Below are 19527 nucleotides of genomic sequence, written 5' to 3' on the forward strand. Positions count from 1 at the left end.
ATAAAACTCCTAGTTAAGCAACCTCCAGTATAGGGATGGATGGGGTCCTGTGGCCCTGTAGATGTTGTTGGGGAGTCACAGCACCCGTGAGGCTGAGAGGATGCTGAGAGCTGTTCAACAACCTCTAGAGGGCTGCAGGTTCCCCTGCTGTGCACTATTGTTTCAATGATGATGCTTGTGTTGCTGCTATAAACTGAGGGAAGATTGAGTTACCCATGTGGTACAGCCATATGAATTAACGACACTCTTGATATGGAAGGAAGGGGAAGTGTTTCATTTATTGGTGAACACAGTTGCATCAGAAGCTTGCGCGTTTGGAGAAAGCGTCCTTTTTGATGTAAACCTCTGATACAGGGATGCTCCAAACAGGTAACCCATAATGTCAATAACTAATTCAGTACATTGTACAAACCACTCTTCTGGAATAGTCTCCATGGACCATTATTTGCACTTATATTGTTTACTAGATTCATGCCTCCTCACCCACTCATGTCGAAGTCCAACACTCTTGTCGCTAAACTGCACTGGCATCAGATTGCGCGGTGTGGTTTGTCAGTGTGCCGGCTGAATGTGGAAAGCACGAGGGGTGGTTATTATTATTTCAATTTATTACCTGCCTTTCACTCCAAGGTCATAGGGCAGGGTACAAACATTTGAAATACCGTTTAGCCAGATGAGTGACTTAAGATTGCTGGATTTGAATAGGCTTCATATGCCAAAATATACTGGGTCTCTCTAAGATACTGTTCTGAGAGCCAGCGTAGTGTAGTGGTTAAGAGCGGTAGTCTCATAATCTGGTGAACCGGGTTCGCTCCTCCACATGCAGCTGCTGGGTGGCCTTGGGCTAGTCACACTTCTTTGAAGTCTCTCAGCCCCACTCACCTCACAGAGTGTTTGTTGTGGGGGAGGAAGGGAAAGGAGAATGTTAGCAGGTTTGAGACTCCTCCGGGTAGTGATAAAGCGGGATATCAAATCCAAACTCCTCCTCTTCCTCCTCCTCTTCCTCTTCCTCTTCCTCATATAGGAAACTGATTGCACCCTTGTGTCTTTCTGTCTCCCCATTCCCACTTCCCCACAAAAACTGTTTTTTGAGCTCGGAACTTAACTGGCTGCTCTGAGTGATGTTAGCTAAAATCACCTCCCTTTCTTTGCCAAATTAAAAAAATATACAAAGGAGGATGCAACAAAACCTGAATAATAAGCCCAGGTGCTTGTGTGCTTATGGCTTACCTCCATCTCTGCAAGGGGAGATTGTTTTGTTCACACAAATTAGCCAAGGAAAGAGTTTTCCTCTTAGTGGTGAAGGAAAGAGAACCCAATGGAGGGAAATGGGAACAGAAATGAAAGAGGAGTTGGATATGTTTATTTCCCTTTCCTACTTTTTGGTGTTTCATCATCAAACACTCTGGTGGTTGCCCATGATAGTAAGTAATATGTCCTGAAGAGGAATTAAAGTTAACATTTTCCTAATGTTTTCTCTTAAGACCCATCCTGTGCTGGATATATTGAAGCTGCTTAGGCAATCAATACAGAAACGATGCACAGTCTTGACTGTACCTTGGGTTGTAGAGTTCCTTTCCCTTATGGATCATATCGCCCCATTTCTGGACTACTATGGGAAGATATTTACTCTCCTCTTGCAGCTGTACAGGTAAGAGGTGGGAAAGAAATATTTGCATCTTAATTGAGATCTGCATCAAGGACCTAGATTCTTGTGGAGGTAGAACATTGGCTTCTTAGTAAAGCTTTTATTGTACAGTGGTACCTCTGGTTAAGAACGTAATTCGTTCCGGAGGTCCGTTCTTAACCTGAAACTTTTATTAACCTGAAGCACCACTTTAGCTAATGGGGTCTCCTGCTGCCGCTGCGCTGCTGGAGCACAATTTCTGTTCTCATCCTGAAGTACCCGAGGTACTATTTCTGGGTTAGCAGAGTTTGTAACCTGAAGCGTTTGTAACCTGAAGCGTTTGTAACCCAAGGTACCACTGTACTCATTAACAATTTCTGGGTCTACGGACACAACTTAAAGCTTTCTTTTACAGTACAGTCATACCTCGGTTTAAGTACGCTTCGGTTTGAGTACTTTCGGTTTAAGTACTCCGCGGACCTGTCTGGAACGGATTAATCCACTTTCCATTACTTTCAATGGGAAAGTTCGCCTCAGGCTAAGTACGCTTCAGGTTGAGTACTCCGCAGACCCATCTGGAATGGATTAATCCACTTTCCATTACTTTCAATGGGAAAGTTTGCTTCAGTTTAAGTACTCTGCGGACCATCTGGAACGGATTAATCCACTTTCCATTACTTTCAGTGGGACAGTTCACTTCAGGTTAAGTATGCTTCAGATTAAGTACAGACTTCTGGAACCAAATGTGTACTTAAAACGAGGTACCGCTGTATATACCAAGAAATTTATAGCACAGTTAAATATATAATTACCACTGTATAGGAACACTCCGCTGGTGACTTGAAATATATCATATTCCTCCAGCTGCAAATGTTCACATCCTTCCATTACATCTCAATATTTGCAGAAACAAATGAAGAAGTTGAAAGCCGAATTTTTCTAGTAGTGCATTTCAAATGGTAGTTGTGTTGTACAGTTAACCATAATAAACCATAGCTGACAGTGAACGAGCAGCATGCTATTGCATTTTTCTGAATTGCTCCCATTTTGTTCCTTTGTTCATGGAGCCAGGAGCCAGGAACCACAAACCATGAGTCATGGCTCTTACCATGGGAGAAACAAACCACACACATTGGTTCACATATCACAGTAAACCAAGGTTTGTTGTATGTTGCGCCCTGGCTTCATGAATAATGGAGAGAAATAGGAACAATGTAGTAGCTTGCACTAGCACGTGTCTTGTTTACAGGTTTGCTGTGATGCGCAAATGGGGCCAGAGTTTTAATATGCAAGGGAAATGAGAGAGCACAGCAAAAGAAACTTGCAACAGGGGGAAATGTAGAAGTGGTATAACTGATAAAACCTTAGAAGTTTATTGTTCTCTATTCTCTAACCTTTTGTTACAGATACCTGCTGATTTCTGAGAATAAAGAGATGTGTTTCCTGAACAAGCTGCTGATCCTTGCCATTTTGGGATGGCTTTTTCATGTACGGATGAGTGTTTGTAGCAAACATTGTACCTTTGAAAAAAACTTCACAAGCGCTGTAGAAATTGTCAAGTAAAACTTTCCTTACTGTACTTTCCTTAAGCCTTTTAAGTGTTTCACCCGTGTAAGCATTCATCCACTCCTGTATGTGAAGCTGAATTTTTGCTTAGCTCTGCCCTCCTTGGAGGATTAACTATTTGGGGCTTGTATTCCAGGTGCCTACTGTCCCAGGGAATCTGTTCTTTGCGGGCGAAGTGAGATCAGAAGAACTGGCAACAGACTCTGCGGCAACAGTTCAAGCTCTGGTAAACTTACGTAGATGAGTGTCGGAGGGTGTGTTTGAAAGAGAGCAACTGTAACGTTATTTGTTTAAGACACGCGAAGCCTAAGAGTGACCTGAAGAATAAAGAGCAGCCTGTGGGCTTCTGTGCACTTATCTAGTGCTTCTGAAAGGAATCAATCTGTTGTTTGTTCTTTTCCCCTTAGGATTCTGTGCCTGTGGTGGATCAGCAGTTACTTTATACCTGCTGTCCATATCTTGGTAAGCCATTTATCAAAGTATGTCCTGTGTCAGAATATGCCGCTTGAGAAATCTGGAATCTCCTTTGCCTGGCACTAGAAAAAGCCTCTAAAGGGGGGGGGGAGTTGAGCTTCCTACTCCAAAATCGAGTTACAATTATCTGTAGTTAAAAAGGTTTTGTGTGTGTGTGTTTTAGTATGACACTTAAACTGGGCCCACTGATTAGGGGTTGTGACCTGTGGAAATACTATTTGGTGATTTGTCCTTGCTTTTCCATTCACCGTGAATAACATCCCGAACTGCTTATGATTCTCAGCTCCTACTCAAGTGTGGTTGGGATCATGGCTGCTTTTTCCTCCAGTGTCTCATACACTTCTCTGCAATTTTCGTCTCCAGCTCTTCCTGGATTTAATTATATTTCACTCATTTCATTGTGTCTGACCTGAATAAAAGTTAGTTGTATACCACCCCTAAATTTTTAAATTGTCAATCAGATTGAATTTTAAAAACCAGAGTGTTCAGAGATCTACGTGTGCCGTCTTGTCATCTGCGTGTCCTTTTGCTCTAGGTGAGTTGAGGAAACTTCTGTCGTCTTTTGTGTTGGGAAGCGGAGGAAAGAATGGTGGTTATGTAAGGAAAATAACTCCGACTGCTGCAGAGACCTTGGTTCCAAAGCCTCCCATCACACAGCAGAAGCTTCAGGTGAGAGGTCTTTTGGGACTGCCACTCCCATCCTCCTTGACCATTGTTTGGTCATGTTGGCTTGGGATGATTAGAGCTGGAGTCCAGCAAGATCTGTAAGGCAGTAGGTTGGGGAAGGCTGGATTTTTTTCAGGGAGAAATTTCTCAACTTGCACTTTGATTTTTATTTTTTAGTGGAGCTGTGCAAGAAGTAGCCATATACCCTATGCCACTAATTTTGTGTGAATTGCAAGCATGCAAGAGGTAATTGACCCCTAACTAAATAAAGAAATGGGAAAGGGAATTAGGGAACAACGTTAGGAAAAACCTGAATTTGCTGCCCAGCTTATGAAATGCTAAAGAAACTGCTTTGGTGGTTTTGTTTGTTTTTACAATCAAGCGGTATATAGAGTTCATGAAATAAATCATATGCAAGTCTTATTTTGGGGGCAGGCCAGTCGATTGAAAATTCAACATGCTCCTTTTTTATTTGTCTCTGTATTTGTCTCTGGTTCCTTGCTCCCCATTTATGGTACATTATTTGGAAGGCAGTTTTTTTGAAGTTTTGTTCCAAGGATGGTTGCGTTCAACTAACTTTTACTCATTTCAGTGGGTCTGCCCTGAATAAAATTTAGTTGGCTACCACCCTTAAATTTAAAAAATGCCAATCAAATAGAATAAACAATCAAAGCATTCAGATATACTTTAGGAATGGCTCGTGTTGGGGGGGACAATGCTTCGTGTAGAATGCTTTGGTTTCCTTAGGATTCTTGTTCTTCCCGTTTTTAACAGGCAGAGCTGGAACAAGCCTTCTTCCACAATCAGCCCCCATCTCTGCGGAGAACTGTAGAATTTGTGGCAGAGAGAATTGGATCCAACTGCGTCAAGCACATCAAGTAAGGGCAGGAAAGGCACCTGTAACCTGCTGGACTTCATAAATGGTCTGGTGGGGAGAATTTATGTCGAAAGATCTTTGCCCCTTGTATTAATCATATAAGCAGGCAGCTTTTAAATGATGCAAGGACATGCCTGTGGGTTTTACTGATACGTCTCTTAGTCTTGTGAATCCCTTATATTGTTGTTGTGAAATTTGTCAGTAGAGCAAATGGTGAATTGTGAAATGTGAGAAATATTGAGTGAGAGCATCAACTGGTTTTATTATTAAAAGTAAGTGCTAAGCCTTATTTGTGCTCACCTCACTACGGAAGCTCACTTGGCTCATCTCTGTGTGTCATTTTGGTGCCTGGCAAAGACCCTTTTATTTTCCTACTCTTTTAAATCTCCAGTACATTGCTTTTAAGCTCTTTTGAGTTTGTTCTCATTTGTTGTCTGTTTTTGTGATGCTTCCCCTTCTTAATTCACTTCTAGTGTGAGTTCTGTGGCAAATGTAACACACACACACACTCTTTAGGCTCTTTTGATCAGGTTGTGCGTGTGTGATTGCTGCCTGCTTATATCGTAGCTTTATCTGCATATTCTCACTTATATTTTATATAAAGTTATGCCATGGCCTACAGTAATAAACAATAGAAAAATGTTAAGATTGGCGCACACACCATTATATTTCTAGGTCAATAAACCCTGTTTTTTTGGATTGGCAGTGAGAAGCTCAAGCGCGCCTCCCTCTCATGCACCTAGATTCACAGAAGACGCATGTTAAACCATAGTTTCGCATGGTATCCAAACCATTAATAGAAGGCTTTCCCGCAAACCTGATTCAGGATGTAAATTCTGAACCTGTAATTTCTCAGGATATATTTTGGTTGTGTGTTGTTTTTTTTTAATTGTGCTTTTACTATTGGCTTTTGCAGGGCAACTCTGGTAGCAGAGCTGGTGAAAAGAGCCAGAGTCATGTTACAGGACAAAGTGAAGGCGGAAGTTGGCAATTACGACAAACTGCTGGATGAAGTGTGCTCTCAGCTGTATGAGGAAGGGGCACAGGCTCTTATTCAAGGCAAAGAGTAAGGAACAACAGCTGGGTGGCATCATAAATCTTCCCTTGTGGTCATGCTGCTGTCCTGGGCTGTCACAATGAGACTGTGCCCAGTATGCGGTCACTTCACTTTTCATCTTGGTATCAGCCAGGATAACTACTTAAGATCAAGTCACTGGCAGATTGGCTCAGTTTCCCCTCTGGCTTTCAGGTGTAGGTACCCAACTATAGAGGAGCTGAATAGGAAACTGTTCTGCTTGCAGTTACTGCCAGTGATTTGAATCCATTTGAATACATATTCTGGGCTGCATCCCGGGGGGGGGGGGGGAGACCTTAAAATACAGATTCTCTAGTATCATTCCTTACATATGTTTTAGGTGGTGCTTTTTTATAATGCCTGCTATGTACATCTACAGATTTTGCAGGAAGAAGGGCCCTGAGGCTGTGAAAATCTTGCTGCCAGAAGAGACATCTGCAGCAGTATGTATATTTTAGGATATTTGTCCTTTTTTCTGATGCTATCTTTTTGCTTTTTCTACATTGGAAAATTGTGCTTTTTTCCTGACCCGGTGACTTAAAAATGGCCAGAAGCCAAAAACTTCTGAACCTCCTGATCATATAAAATTCGTTTTTGCTAAAACGAACAAGCATTTGAAACGTTAAAGCTGTTTCTAAAATCTCAACATCCTCATTCAGTCAGTCACGTTAAAAGGAGGTGCGACAGTTCCTAGCTCTTAAGGCCCAAGTAATGCTCCTCTGCATTTTTTCCAGCTAGAGAATAAAACGGTCCAATTGCCATATTGGGCCGTTCAAGGAACAGTTGCTTTGTATTCCTCCTAATCAACATTTTAGCAGTGGTTGGAGGAGCCAAAGCCAATCCCCATTTATCGTTTCAGCAGGATGGTGAGAGACCAAAACCAGTCCCTCGATTTTCATTCGAGGCCAATTTTCCATCTTATTTCTTGTGTTTGCTGCAGCTTTGTATTGATTTGTTGTGACTGTTGTTGATTGTGTATTCACAGCCTTGAATGTAATCAGTGGAAATAACTGTAAATCTCACTTGCTCTTCCACCCAAGGTTTTGAGCTGTGCAGCAAATATTGCGGTGGGACTAGCTACCGAGAAGGCCTGCACCTGGCTCACCACCAACATCACAGGTAGGCTTCCCCAGTGTTTGTATGTGCTTTACTCCTAGGTGCTGGTTGGTGGCTGCAGCGAAAAAGACCTTTTCCCAGGATAAGCTGGTGTGCCAGCTGCGTCTGTTTCTGAAAGAGGCAGATCTATGGTTCACAGTTATCTTAAGTACGTTGGGCCTCGTTTTTCAAAAGCCAAGCCATGGACCACCTTTTGTTGTGTGAATGGTGCTACCAAACCCTCCAATGTGTTCCAGCACAAAACTGGGATGTGCATCTTCTGGCCATGCTCCTGCATGAGTCATGTGACCCATGTGAACACCCAGCCGCCCCGCCCCCCCAAAATGGGATGTCCCACACAGCTTATGGGTACATGCCACAGACAGGGTGGGTATCAGCATGGGACCGAAGGTCTACAGACCACCAATTGGGAAACATTGCTTTAGATACATTGCATATGAGCTACTGCAACACACTCTACTTGGGGCTGCCTCTGAAAAGCGTCTGGAAACTTGTTCAAAGTGTGGCAGCAAGGATGCTAACTGGAGCTTGGGGTGGGGAGCATGTTACTCCACTACTGAAACACCCATGCATTGGCTCCATGGGTGTTTCCAGGCCCAATTCAGAACTTTTGCAAGAGGGATCAGTCCTCGCTGGCAGCCTGCTGGCAGGGGAGTGAATGTGAAGCAGGTAATAGAAACAACTGAAACAAGTGGCCCTATTTTGCTGCCTTTCAGCCCCTGGTAGATTAGCCCTGAGGGTAACCCAGAAAGGCTGCCCTCTCTTGTTCGGATTATGCTGCTTGAACTTTGCAGAGGTGAACTGCCATATAAATGAAAGATCTACATTGGCTCCCAGTACGTTTCCGAGCACAATTCAAAGTGTTGGTTCTGACCTTTAAAGCCCTAAACGGCCTCGGTCCAGTATACCTGAAGGAGCGTCTCCACCCCCATCGTTCTGCCCGGACACTGAGGTCCAGTACCGAGGGCCTTCTGGCAGTTCCCTCGTTGCAAGAAGCCAAGTTGCAGGGAACCAGGCAGAGGGCCTTCTCGGTGGTGGCGCCTGCCCTATGGAACGCCCTCCCATCAGATGTCAAAGAGAAAAACAGCTACCAGATTTTTAGAAGACATCTCCCCTGTTTAGGGAGGCTTTTAATGTTTAATAGAGTATTTTATTTCATTTTTCTGTTGGAAGCCGCCCAGAGTGGCTGGGGAAACCCAGCCAGATGGGTGGGGCATAAATAATAAATAATATATTATTATTATTATTATTATTATTATTATTATTATTATTATTATTATGCTGATATAAAAGGAGGAACCACATAAGGCTGGTGCGGGGAGGCATAGGTGGCTCTCTATTATGTAATGGGTTTTCAGTGTTCAGGGTGTGAAAGCGAGTGTATGTCTTGGTTCCTTTTACAGCCTTGATTAAGAGAGAAGTGAAGGCCACCTTCAGCCGCATGCTGAAAACGCAGGCGCTTTCTCAGCCTAGTATTAGCGAAGCTGTGCAGAAGAAGGGGTGCTCCCCAGACTGTCAGCATCAGGCTGCATTCCCCTCGCAGATCATAAATGAAATCAAGGTATGAATCCGCCACTCTCTCCTCTTAACCTGTGTTGTTATTTTGACTATTCATTAACAATATTTATATGCCTCCCAATGACCAAATTCTCTGGGTGGTTTACAGTAACAAATCGTGAAATAAACAATGCAATACAGCTTAGAAATAAAATAAACAGATTTTAGATTTTAGATAAAAATAAATAGGTTTTCACCTGGCAGCAAAGAAGTTGCAGAGGAGGCAGGCCAGGCAAGCCTCTCAAGTGAGAGCATTCAGCAATTGGGGTGTCACCACCCAAAAGGCCCTCTCCCTGGCAGCTGAAACGGGGGGGGGGGCGTGTTTCATCTGAAGGTCCTTTGCAAAAACCTTCAAGGGAGCTGCCACCCCACTTTTAAAGGAGAATGGAGGTGGCTGCCAGGGCAAAGCAGTTTTGAAGCTGCAACAGGTTCCCAGCTGGCTGCTGGGCACTTTGAAACCCTACACATTTTGAGAGTTGGGTGGTTGCTGCCTCCTGTCAATCATGTGATGTCATTGATGATGCCAGGTGACTAACAGGTGGGTGGCACCACCCAACCACCAAATTTGGCCTGTAAGGCCAGTCCTGATAAGGAGCCAGTCTATGGAGGTTCTGTTTTAGGTACTTGCTCCCATTAGTAATTCATTTGATGGCGAAAGCCACCACTCTCCCACCCCAAGCTTTTACTATGTGACTTCTGAGCATCTTCGTCTACAAGGAGGCTTATTTCATGGGGAAATGGGTGGGATAGCCCAGCCCTGTGCTGCTTTCCTTGCCGTTTCTCAGGCTTCACTGTCATATTTTGTCTTTTCTATATGGTTAGCAGAGCTCTCTAGGATTCCAGAACATATACGTGCATTCTGAGTCACAAATGCTGTTATATCTAGGATGTGCTGTGCCTTGCTGTTGGCCCAAGGAATGAGGATGAAGCAATCCAGTTTGTCGATTTGGAAAATTTGTTGGGAAGGCTGAGCCAGACCCTTGGATGCAGAAAGGTAGAAATGAGTGCATTACTTGCAGAATTATTTCTGACGTAGCCTTTTATTGGCAGTGGAGATGGGGGGGGGAGAGAAAGGAGGGTGCGAGAGCAGTGTTAATATATGTACAGTGGTACCTCGCTAGACGAATGCCTCGCGGCATGAAAAAATCACAAGATGAAAACGTTTTGCGATCTTTTGGCAGACTCGCGAGACAAAGTTTTCTGTGGCCGTGCCATAGAAAACTTCGCAAGATGCAGCAGGGTGCCGCGAGGAGGTGACTTTAATCCATTGAAACGGCCGCCGGCAGCCGAGCAGCAGCCGGATTCCCCTCACTCTCACCTTAAGCCACCTGCGCGCGAACGGGAGAGCTGTCTGGTTGGGCGCGAGGGTCCGGCTGCTGGGGAAGGAGGGAGGGCCCTCCTCCTGCTTCCCCCTCCCCAGAGCCTTAAAACTTCTGGAGCAGCCGTCTGGTTGGGCGTGCGAACGGCTGCTGGGGAAGGAGGGAGCATGGCTGCAATGTTGACGTCGAGCAGAAGTCGCGGGGCTTCCGGAGTGGCGCGAATGGCGCGCAAATGGCTGCTGGGGAAGGAGCGAGGGAGCCTCTCCCTGGCCCTCCTCCTGCTTCCCCCTCCCCTTAAAATATGAAAAACATCCGGCCGTGGCAAGTGAGTCGGTGCCTTTTTTTGTGCTCCCCCCCAATAGGAATGCATGAATTAAATTTCAATGCATTCCTATGGGAAACTGCGCTTCGCAAGATGAAATTATCGCAACACGAAATGACTCGTGTAACGAATTAATTTAGTCTTGCGAGGTACCACTGTACTAGGTTCAGCAGTTGTTTTTACTTTTCCTAATTAACTTATGGTTTATGTGTATGTGAGAGTCATTTCTAAATAAAACCGCCCTCCTAAGGTTTACTTCTTGGGGAATTTGCTTGTAAATCTTATGAAAGGCACGTGCATCTATTAGTTAGCAGCTTTCCCCCTTTTATGCAGTAGGAAAGACTCGAACCCCCTGCTGGCCTATATATAAAACCATAGCTGTGCATGTCTTTGTAATTGCATGCAATACTTGAATATTCAAAATGCAAAGTCTTTGATAAGATAGCAGCCTCAGATACATTCTCTGTCCCTGTGAAAGCATTTTTTTTTGTAGTCAGTTTTCAGCTTTGTGTTTTTCAGTTCATATGCCCAGCGTCAGAGCAGCAACTGGCTAAGTGCACAGTGGAGCTGGCTTCCCTTCTAGGTAAGAGCCCTTCGATCTTAATTAGACCATCTCATTTTGGAGGAGTGGCTGTCCTGAATGGTAGCAAACCGTCAAGGCTTGCTTGCTTATGTATTTATTTATTTTCTATACCCCTCTTATCCAAGAATCATCTGGTTTATAATACAAAAACACAAAAATACATACTATAGTAACAGACTATGACAAGTACCCCCCCTTCCCCCAGGCCATAGATTGTTTAATTAGCAACAAAGGCACCAGGCAAGCCTCCCTTGAGAGAGCATTCCACAAATGGGAAGCCACCAGAAAAAAGGCCTGTGTTGCCACCATCTGGACCTCTCATGAATGAGGCACATGAAGAAGGGCCTCAGATGATGCCAGGGGATTGTTGTGGCTACTCTCGAGTAAAGACGCTCCAGTCCGCTCTGTCTCAGAGTTTTATTGTGCATATTATTTACAGTGCAGAGATATCAGAAAACATGACTGCCTAGTCCGATTTAGAACCCGGCAATGGCTTCCTTCGCGTCTTGGACCAGCATAAAAGCGCCTCCCCCTAGTCCTGTGTGTGGACGTGCGCCTCAATTTGGGCGCCGGAAGGGGCTGCGTTCCTTCTCCCATCCTTTGGCTGGAGCTTTGCGGAGGCTCCAGCACCTTGCGGCGCTGTCCTTCCTCCTCTGGCTCTGACATGTCTGAGAGCCCCCTCTCCACTCTGCTCCATTCCTCATTCCCTCCTCCTGACCCTCTGCTAGTGCTGTCACTGGGCGAAGTGCTGGTCAGGATGACTGGGGGAGGGTCCCTGTAAGGAGTCCCCCTGACAGATGATGATTGCAGGGTCCAGGCATGATCCCATAGTAGCATTTGGGGAAGCTGAGTTCATTTGTTAGCTGTGAAGGCCTCCTAAACCGAGAGGGCTCACCCCATACCCTGGAGGTTCCTGAAGCCCTTCTCCTCTTGCGTGGATGGAAAGAGTTGCCACCATCATAATATGGTGTCACTTTTTCAGAATTAAAAATATCTAGCACGAGTAAGTCCAGCATTTCTATCTCAGTTGCTTCTAGTTTCAGATCATGTCCCTATCCATGGGCTGACCTTCCCAGCCCCAAAGAAGCAGGAGCAGCAGCAAGCAAAGAACCGCTTCATCTCTAGCCTTCTGAAGTCCCTGCTCTCCATCTGGAAAGAAGACTTTGAGGCACCTGTACCCTTGCAGCTGATCTTCAGTAGGAAAAATGCTGCCTACCTTGCAGAGAACAAACAGGACAAGGTGGGAGGGCTTCTGAGTGCTTTCAAAGCCACTTGCTAAACCTCCTTGAGCGCCTTACGTTTGGCATAATAGTGCATAAGACTGGGGAATGCTTGGCTTTCACTATTCAGTGAAAGAGGAAAGTTGTCACATACTATTTCTGCAAAGGTGCCAGTGAGAGAGATAGGTAAAAGCCATGTGGAAATGAGTTCAGGGATTGCCAAGCTGGCACCAGCGAAGGTCTTATTGACCACCAGGTTGACAACCCTTGTGAATTTTTTGACTTTTTTTTTTTGACCCTCATTTATGATGGGTGCTGGATTAACGTGATCACTATTTAGAGTTAGTTTCTCCCTGTATTCCCACAGCATAATGCTATTCTTATAGCATTAACTCTTTGCCGTGGCGTTCTTATTTACCTGCAGCAAGATGTTACAAGGATGAAGCACTTTTAAAACAAAGTAGGAATGTTGTTTGGTTACACTCAAAAGCTTTGTGGTTACTGTTGCAAGGCACAATACTTGGTTTCAAATAGACACTCTTAACAGAGATGTTCAATAACTGTCTTAACACTGTAATCCTGTTACTGGTTAATGTAAGTTCTTTGTAGGACAGCTATTGGTTCACACTATCCCTAAAACCCATCCAGCCCCTCCTGCAGTCCTAGCCTTTTCTTCACTTAGGTAGATTTTAAATCGTATGGCTGTACTGTTATATCCTGCCCTGGGTGTTTATAGTGAAGGACAGGTAAGAAATCCTGTAATAAATATAAATAAATAAATGGACAAACTGAGAAGGTGATAGAAAAAAATTCCTTCAGTAGCACCTTAAAGACCAACTAAGTTTATATTTTGGTATGAGCTTTCGTGTGCATGCACACTTCTTCAGATACGGTGATATAAGGAATGGAGACCAGCTGTGCCAGAGAAATTAAGCTAGGTGATCCTGCCTCCATATGTATGTATGTTCTGCCTCTTCCATCTTTCTGTGCCTAGTCCCAGGGAAGTTTCAGAATCCTCAGGAGTTCATCTTGGGAGCATGATATACCTCCAGGCTTTTAGATGGATCAACTTGTTATTGATGGAACACTTTATTCCTTCCAAAGGTCAACACACATAACCAATTAGTAGCGTTCCCATCTAGGGAAAAAGCATAGGATCTAATCTGGAACTTTTGGCTAGCGGAAGAAGCAGCTGCAGGCTTCCATGCAAGACAGCTTCATGGCATTTGTGCCTTGCCAGCTGGGTTTGTTCTTGTCCTGCCCCTTCCAAACCACCAGTTGGCAAATGTATGCCTTTCTGGTGTGAAATTGCCCTCACAATTTTAGGTAGGAGAGATGTGGCTTTTGTTTCTTAGCCTTGTGCCTGGTGTATGATTTCATGCAACTGTTTCCTTGATGTATCAGGCAGTATTTTCATTTAAGCAGGATTTTCATCACAAGGAAGTTCATTGGCATATTACTTGGAGGCCTTGATGCTCCCTGTTTCTTTTGCAGTGGGATTTGTTCTTGTTCATGCTTCGTGGTCTTGTTGAGCATGGATTAATGGCAGATACAGAGATACAGTGCTGTTTGCATGACCTCCAGAAACTGCATTGGCCTTCAGTAAGTATGCCCATTTCAGGTTTTGGGGGGTTCAGAGCACAGTTAACACGCACACACACTTTACTTCTTGTTTCCCTTATGCCAGCTGTGACAGCTACAGACTGAGCTCGTGTAACTCCTTGCTGACTAAGTGACTATCAGTTTGTTTCTTGGGCTAAATCCAAGGTGTTGGCTTTGACTTTAAAACTCTAAACCAGGGGATGGGAGCCTCCTGGGTGTTGCTGGATTTCTGCTTCAATGAGCCGCAGCCAGTATGGCCAATAGTTAGGGATGAAAGGAGTTGTAGTCCAACATCTGGAGAGCCACAGCTCCCCACCCATGTCCCCAAACACCTGGTTTCAGGATGGCTTATGGGACCATCGCTTTGGATTCTACCACCATGTGTAGTGAGGGCATCCTCCAGAAATAGGTGCCATCATGGAAAGATCTACCTTCTAGCAATCCCTCTCAAGATCTTCCAGGTCCACTATTGCAATCTTCATGTAGATAGCGAAAGACTACTTCAGCAGACTTGGTGATTAAAACCAGTCTACATCTCTCTGCTTGTCAGCTCATTGTAGTATTCTATTTGTATAAGCCACTTTGCAGTTGAAAGGGAGCCCATATATTTTAATTGAAAATACTGTCTCACTTCAGCCTACATAAAAGTTTCTAATTTTTTCCAGTTCCCATGGAACTAGAAATTAAGAGGAACAAACTGATGTAAAGGCACAGGGACCACACCAAAGTAAGAGTGCTGTATGATGCTGCCAATTCATTTATTTAGAAAGCAATTATGCTGTACTTCAGTGAAAGCCCTCCATGTACAGTAAGGTAATAAAAGCAGTCAGTATAAATGACTAAAAGAATACAGCAGCAGTAGCAATAGCACTTATGGGCAGTGTTAATAGGACAGCTTGCAAGCATAGTGATTAGCTTTGCTAAGGCTTGTTGTGAAACTTCTCTACATTATCCAAAGAATTGTATATTCTCTTATAGTAATTCAAATTTTGCTCTGCATTTTTCCCCCCCACAGGACTTCTCCAAGGAACTAGAAACACTGTTACGAATATTTATTTCTGAGGAATGCATTGCAGAACCAAAGACCCTGCCTTGTGAATTGGTGGGGCAATCTAGAGGCCCCGTAGCAGCCCAAAGCTAGCACAGGCAGGCTTAAAAGCTGCTGAAATCGTTCGTCACTTCCTGGCTCTGGTTGCGCTTGGGCAATACTGTGGAGCTCCTTGGTCTTCTGCAAATAATGCCCAGATGTTTCAAGGGGAACAGTGTTGCAAAAGGAGCCATTTTAAGCACCTTAATCGGAATCGCAGGAGCAAGTCGATGTTTCTGCATGTGACAGCATATAGGGTTTAGGCCTAGAGCAGCAATGTGGATCCCGTGGCCCTCCAGATGTTGCTGGACTTAAACTTCCATTAGGCCCAGCCAGCATGGTCAGTTGTCAGGGATGATGAGAGTCCAGCAGCAGCTGGAGACCAGAGGCTCATTCCTGTTCTGGAGTGTTGGAAGATCCTGGAATCTGAACAGATGTATAATAGACTCCTAGGAATCTGTGGATTCTTACTTAGGAAATTCTCAGTTCTAAAAATGGTCATGTGTGGCCTTTGGGGCAGAACTCTAATGTAAGACTTCTATTTATCAAGAACTCAAGTTTGAAAAAAAATTAAATCCTTTACTCCTTTTAAAAGGTCAAATCATGTCTTAAAATAGAACAATTTCCCAAGCATTGGCTTGTGGGTTTTTTTATGAGTGTTTGCTCATAAAGTAGATTTTAGTACAGTATATGTTTTTTAAAAAATAATAATGAAGGAAGGTTTTCTTTTATTAGATAAACAGCTTTAAGTGGCAGCATTTAATGAAACATTTTCCCTCCCTTTTGATGTTTTAAAAGACAATCCTTTCTTGGGTGTGCTCTATAACTTTGTAGACTTGCCTATAAAAACGGACATTTCCTGTGAGCTGTAGCCCCTCTTCTCCCCTTCCTTTATTCTTGCACCACATACTTTTTCTTCAGGAGTCCTGCTTGTCTTTTACTTTATTAAAAAGTAATTAATAAAATGATTGTATATGCCCCAATTGTTCGTTCTTTATCCTTTGTATAACTATTTCAACAAATTTCACAAATCCTCAAGATGAGGGTATTGCTCACTGTATAACAAAATCTTCAATTTAGGCTACTTGAATGTTACTGATTTTGTTCCAAGGAAGAGATTTGTGGAAAACATAAATTAAGGGTGCCTGTAGCTAAACTATTTGCATTATGCTGTTGCAATAGTTCCACAACTGCCATCTTATGTAGTGGTGGAGAGACAAGACTCACAGCATCTATCTTCTGCATTACCTGTTTTTTGCTGCTCCTGATATATTAACAGTGTCTGGAAGAAGGCAAACAGGAAGACTGATGAAAGAGATTAAGGGAAGGGAAGGGGGGGCAAGCTTAGCAACATTTCTCAATGCTTGGCCTATTCAAAATAGGCCAGGAAATAATGGAGCTTTTCTGTCGTTGCCATATATAGAAAATTATTTTTATTGTGAGGATATGAAAATAGCAATCTCGGTTAAAAGCAGATATGGGCTAAAGATATGATACAGTAACTGAGTATATTTCCCCCCACATTCAATAGAAGATTTCACAGAAAATAGTTTTGCCTCACTTTAAGACTATTCTCATTCTAGGCATTCACAGGTACCATAGTGTTATAGTTGCAAAAGAAACCAGTTATTATATAAATAGTATTGTTGAAGTATCAAGTATTTCTAAAAAGCATACATTAATCGAATACCTGGAAAAATAATAATTAGCTTCAGCATATAAAACCATATATAAATAACTTAATTTGTAAACATAGAAAAACAACTGTGCAATTATAAAAATAAACATCTGATGCACTGTACAATAAGACATTATCCTTCAATAGGCACCATCTGTGTTGAGAGTAGAGTCCATCTTAGATGTTGTTCCTGCTAAAGCTGTTTGGTTCGTTAACAGAGTGCCATGTCCAAAAAAATTAAAAAGAAACTAACTAATGTAGCAAATACTTGGCCAGTGATTGGAAATATTTCCTAAAATATGTTGCTAGTTCCCTCTTAAATTATGTGATTGCTGGTACTGTGGGCAATTTACAGAATACCCCCCCCCCCATAATTATAGGCAATACTAAGCTGGTGTTCTTAATTCTGCAAATCATTTCTAGTTTCAATTGCCTCACAGGATTTCCATAATACTGTATTTGGCATATTTCACCAAACTTTTTTTTTTTTTACCAAACAGAATTTCTGTGCTTTGATTTCTTGATAACTGTAATAGCATCATCGATGCTGACAGAAGGGTTAACTATCCTATCCCTGTTTATTCTGAAGCAAACCCTATTAGAGTCAACGTAAGTGTCTTGAAGTAAGTGTGCACTGGACTACAGCTTCAGTTGTGGCGCTAAGAGATCTTCTACACAACCAGCAGCTAAATGAGACTTGTGAAATTACTGAAATTTGAAGCAGAGTACCACACCCATTCTTTGAAAACACATGAGTGCTAGGCTCCAGCCAGCCAGCACCATCCCAGAGCACAAGGCACGTCTACAAATCGGGGCAGGAAGGGGAGTGCCCCTCTTCCCCACGCTTCTGCCACAGCAGGAAGGAGTTAAAGAAACACTATGGAGCTGGTACACAACTACTTGGGATTACTATATAGCAGTTATCAAGCTTACGTATTAAGCTCACATACCAACAATGTATGCAAACAGCCTTAGTCTCTGCATCGTTTCTGTTGTGAGAAACAATGAGGTTCACTTCATTAGCTAGAGCAGTATTGCAGCAAAGGGAAGAAAGCTCATGGTCAGGTATCTCCTGTTACTCACATGGAATGCTGCAAACAAGTTCCGAGCAGTGAAAAGTTCTAAGAAAACTGCTCAAGAAGCAAGTTCCTAATGGACAAAAAGCAGGCTGGCAGAGAATGACGCAATAGCTATAATACGATGCCATTGTACTACTTGCTTGCTAGGAGTCTTATTTTTAGAAACAACCTGAATCAAGTTGTCTACACCTTCACATGAAGAAAACATGCTTTTGGACACTGTAGTGTAAGTGTGGGGTTGGGAAAGAGAATGCTAATGCTATTCCTTCACAACGAACAATTGGAGTGGAACAAATAATAAACGTGATTTATTTGATATAATTGGGTTTGATGGGTTACTGCAGACGAGACGCGGAGCGGCAGAAAGTGCAGTTACATAATAAAGGGAAAGGAGTCATGGGGAATACCAATAAGCATGGTGGAGCTGGGAGCAGAGCAAGAAAAACTCGCTCAGGCCTGTGCAGAGGGGACAGGCAGCTAGGTACACTCGCCCTGGTCCTCTGAGGGCTAAGTCAGCCAGGGAGCCCCACCAGGGACTGGCTGGTTTTTGTTGGGAGTTTATCACTTTATGCTTTCCCACTCCCAGGCCTCAGACAAGCTCTGCATGGGCTTGCTTCCACTGACCCCTAAAATCAAATTCATCTTGGTAGGGTAAGCATCTTCACCCTACTCTGAGCTTATCTTCACAATAACTTAACCTGCTGCTGATACAGAGATTTGATGAGTTTTTAATAGCTTCACTAAAGAATGTGTAAGAAGCTTCTATTCATAAGTATAGAGCAGTTGCTGCTCTACAGTAGACTAGTCCCTGTTCTTGTGTTGAGCTGTCGGTTTGGTGTGGCTCAACCCCTAGGCTTGTGGCACAGTGATTCTGTAGTAGAACAGCGTGTCTCTTCCTGAGTTATGGTTCTGACTGAGGGCAAACAGTGACCACATGAGATATCACACCAACCACTCTTGTTGAACGTCTGGAACTTGGTATACCCTCACTTCCCAGGGGCAGGACTGGAAAGTTATCCAGTCAGTAAGCTGACATTGTACAATGATTAATACAATGCATTCTTCATTCACAAGTACCCTTTTGTTCAGGCACTCTGCAAAGGACATTACAGTAGTTTTGCTTCAGTGGTGAAGTGCTCCTTTAAAATAAACGTATCATTAAGTTTCAAGTTTCTTTACATGGCTTACAGCATCAGCAGTCTTCCAATAGTCTGAATGAAGAAAGTTTTCAACTGAAAACTGCTAGTGGTTACAAGCAGGCTTTTGCCTACCAATGTTGGTAGTTTGCAAAAGGAACATTTTCACTTGGCCATTGTTTCTATTGAAGTTGCGTTTCTTTAAAAGGCTGAACGGGAAAACTCAGCCGAATGACAGATGCTTCATTAAGGTTTGGTCTCCGATTGCCATATTCAAAGCAGGCGCTCCTTAGTGGTTTTGTGTTGTGCAGTGAGCTTTCCTAGGATTTCTTTCGTCCTCCCATTTTTGAGTTGTCTAGAAAACAAGTTCTGGCATTGCTGGTATCTTACATTTTGAGTTTGTGGACAATGTATACCACACATACCTAACCAGCCAGAAAGTGGCCAAGCCTAGCAATCACCAAAGGCTGTCGCTTGGCAATGGAGCTCAGAAGCCTTGCAGGGATGGCTGGGGCACCAAGGTCAACCTGAAGCAGCAATAAA

At 43.4% G+C, this 19527-nt stretch overlaps 2 protein-coding genes across 4 annotated transcripts in view; one reads left to right on the forward strand and one right to left on the reverse strand.

Annotated features, from left to right (window-relative positions):
• CDAN1 (codanin 1) overlaps positions 1-16069 on the forward strand; it is a 32920-nt gene extending 16851 nt beyond the window's left edge. The window contains exons 14-28 of one of the 2 annotated variants that reach the window (XR_004692420.3): positions 1485-1651; positions 3034-3115; positions 3330-3419; positions 3601-3655; positions 4203-4336; positions 5108-5211; positions 6127-6276; positions 6665-6728; positions 7326-7404; positions 8805-8962; positions 9781-9952; positions 11119-11182; positions 12220-12422; positions 13897-14004; positions 15020-16069. Coding sequence is in view for 1 of the 2 variants with exons in the window: in XM_035112426.3 (XP_034968317.3) it covers positions 1485-1651; positions 3034-3115; positions 3330-3419; positions 3601-3655; positions 4203-4336; positions 5108-5211; positions 6127-6276; positions 6665-6728; positions 7326-7404; positions 8805-8962; positions 9845-9952; positions 11119-11182; positions 12220-12422; positions 13897-14004; positions 15020-15145 (1692 nt within the window). In the remaining variant the exon portion in view is untranslated. The remainder of the gene's footprint in view (positions 1-1484; positions 1652-3033; positions 3116-3329; positions 3420-3600; positions 3656-4202; positions 4337-5107; positions 5212-6126; positions 6277-6664; positions 6729-7325; positions 7405-8804; positions 8963-9780; positions 9953-11118; positions 11183-12219; positions 12423-13896; positions 14005-15019) is intronic. The other variant, XM_035112426.3, reaches the window with a different exon arrangement.
• A 440-nt stretch (positions 16070-16509) lies between these two features.
• STARD9 (StAR related lipid transfer domain containing 9) overlaps positions 16510-19527 on the reverse strand; it is an 86897-nt gene continuing 83879 nt past the window's right edge. For both annotated transcript variants that reach the window (XM_088670150.1, XM_088670146.1), the window contains exon 33: positions 16510-19511. In XM_088670150.1, the coding sequence (XP_088526276.1) occupies positions 19410-19511 (102 nt within the window). In that variant the 3' untranslated portion in view covers positions 16510-19409. The remainder of the gene's footprint in view (positions 19512-19527) is intronic.

Source organism: Zootoca vivipara, chromosome 1 (assembly GCF_965207765.1).
Source record: "Zootoca vivipara chromosome 1, rZooViv2.hap1.1, whole genome shotgun sequence".
Lineage (NCBI taxonomy): Eukaryota > Metazoa > Chordata > Lepidosauria > Squamata > Lacertidae > Zootoca > Zootoca vivipara.